The sequence below is a fragment of the Nestor notabilis genome, unplaced genomic scaffold (genome assembly GCF_000696875.1).
Source record: "Nestor notabilis isolate BGI_N333 unplaced genomic scaffold, ASM69687v1 scaffold6024, whole genome shotgun sequence".
Lineage (NCBI taxonomy): Eukaryota > Metazoa > Chordata > Aves > Psittaciformes > Psittacidae > Nestor > Nestor notabilis.
This window is the reverse complement of record NW_009924140.1, coordinates 574-2177: the sequence shown is the minus strand read 5'-3', so window position 1 is coordinate 2177 and position 1604 is coordinate 574. Positions and strand designations below refer to the sequence as shown.

Below are 1604 nucleotides of genomic sequence, written 5' to 3'. Positions count from 1 at the left end.
AAGCTGCTCCAAACCCCGCGCCGGGGCGAACGCGGTTGGGATCCGTCCCCAGAGAGACCAGGAGTGGAGCTGAACGTACCAAGCACCGCTTGGTACCATCCGTCCGCTGGAAAAAACGCGTCCCAGTTGGTTTTGTGCTGTAGGCAAATTGTTGGAAGCGAAGGGTAAAAACCAAGGGGCTGGGGGGTGGGATTTCCCCTCCCAAACACGGTCTAAAGCATCCACCAATGAGGATTTTAGGGTCAAACTTAACTTTCTTTAGTACTTTGAGGAAGCCTAAAGGAACAAAACCCACCTACGGCAGCAAATCGCTCCCCACCACTCCCTCCACTCCCGGGTCCAGCCTCAACCACAGCGTTTGTACCGTTGCGGACCAGAGGATCTCGCCTGTGTTCCCCCCCCCTCCCCGCGACGTTCGCGTTCATCCCATCAGAGCACAGGAATGGGTTGAAGGGGAAAACGGCAGCGCAAATAAAGGGGTCCGGGGGTGAAAAAAGCACCTTTTGCGTTGAAAAGCTGCAGAATGATCTGTTTTAAAGGCAGCTTTGAAGTGCCTGGTGCCAACCCCCCCCGCGATACACGAGCCCTTCAACTCCCTTAAAGCTCAAGGGCAAAGGGGAGCGCAGTGATATCAGGGCTTTAGGATGAAGTAGGTGGCTCTGAAAAGAGCCGTTGAGGTTGAAGTTGCGCCGCGTTATTTGGAGCTCGTGTATTTGGTGACAGCCTTGGTGCCCTCGGACACGGCGTGTTTGGCCAACTCGCCGGGCAGCAGGAGCCTCACAGCCGTCTGGATCTCCCGCGACGTGATGGTCGAGCGCTTGTTATAGTGCGCCAGGCGCGACGCTTCCCCGGCGATGCGCTCGAAGATGTCGTTGACGAAAGAGTTCATGATGCCCATTGCCTTGGAGGAAATACCGGTGTCCGGATGAACCTGCTTCAGCACCTTGTAGACGTAGATGGAGTAACTCTCCTTCCTGCTGCGCCGCCGCTTTTTGTCGCCCTTCTTCTGGGTCTTTGTCACCGCCTTTTTAGAGCCTTTCTTAGGGGCGGGCGCGGATTTCGCCGGTTCGGGCATCGCGCTCTAAGCTACGATCGCTCACGACCCACCAAAGCGACTGAAGAGAAAGGGGCCGGCGGCGCCGCCTTTTATAGCGGCGATATGCAAACGAGGGATCAGAAAAGCCGCGATCCCATTGGCCGAAACGGCTCGCAGAGCCCTGTGCGGCGAGACCCCCCGCGTATGCAAATACACCGGCTCCAGAATGCAGGTGGTGATTGGTCAGGGAGTAGTCGCCAATCAGCCAATCACATAGCGCCGTTTGGATCCGGCCGAGCGCAGCGTGCGGCCGGGGTGTGTGTAGCGGGTTGGGGGCGCGACCACACTTATTAATTAGAAGCGCCTCTAATTAAGCGGGGCCGGTTGATGAGCGCGGGTGCCCCCTCGGAAGGAAAAAGCTTTTATATATCACGGGGCGGTTTTGGGGTGAATCACATTAGTTTCGGGGCTCCCGAAAAGCTCCCAGCGGACGCATTGGTGGTTCAGTGGTAGAATTCTCGCCTGCCACGCGGGAGGCCCGGGTTCGATTCCCGGCCAAAGCAACACA

General features: G+C 57.4%; 1 protein-coding gene and 1 non-coding gene across 2 annotated transcripts; one reads left to right on the top strand and one right to left on the bottom strand.

The window, feature by feature from the left end:
* Positions 1-694: 694 nt before the first annotated feature.
* Positions 695-1075, bottom strand: LOC104404124 (histone H2B 5). The gene has a single exon (XM_010012474.1). The coding sequence runs from the start codon at positions 1073-1075 to the stop codon at positions 695-697; it is 381 nt and encodes a 126-aa protein (XP_010010776.1).
* Positions 1076-1528: 453 nt separating this feature from the next.
* TRNAG-GCC lies at positions 1529-1599 on the top strand. The gene has a single exon. It is a non-coding gene; the product is annotated as a tRNA-Gly (tRNA).
* Positions 1600-1604: the final 5 nt, after the last annotated feature.

What these genes read in the sequence shown, in the direction of transcription:
- LOC104404124 (XM_010012474.1), bottom strand. Translation starts at nt 1,075, where the DNA reads ATGCCCGAACCGGCGAAATCCGCGCCCGCCCCTAAGAAAGGCTCTAAA.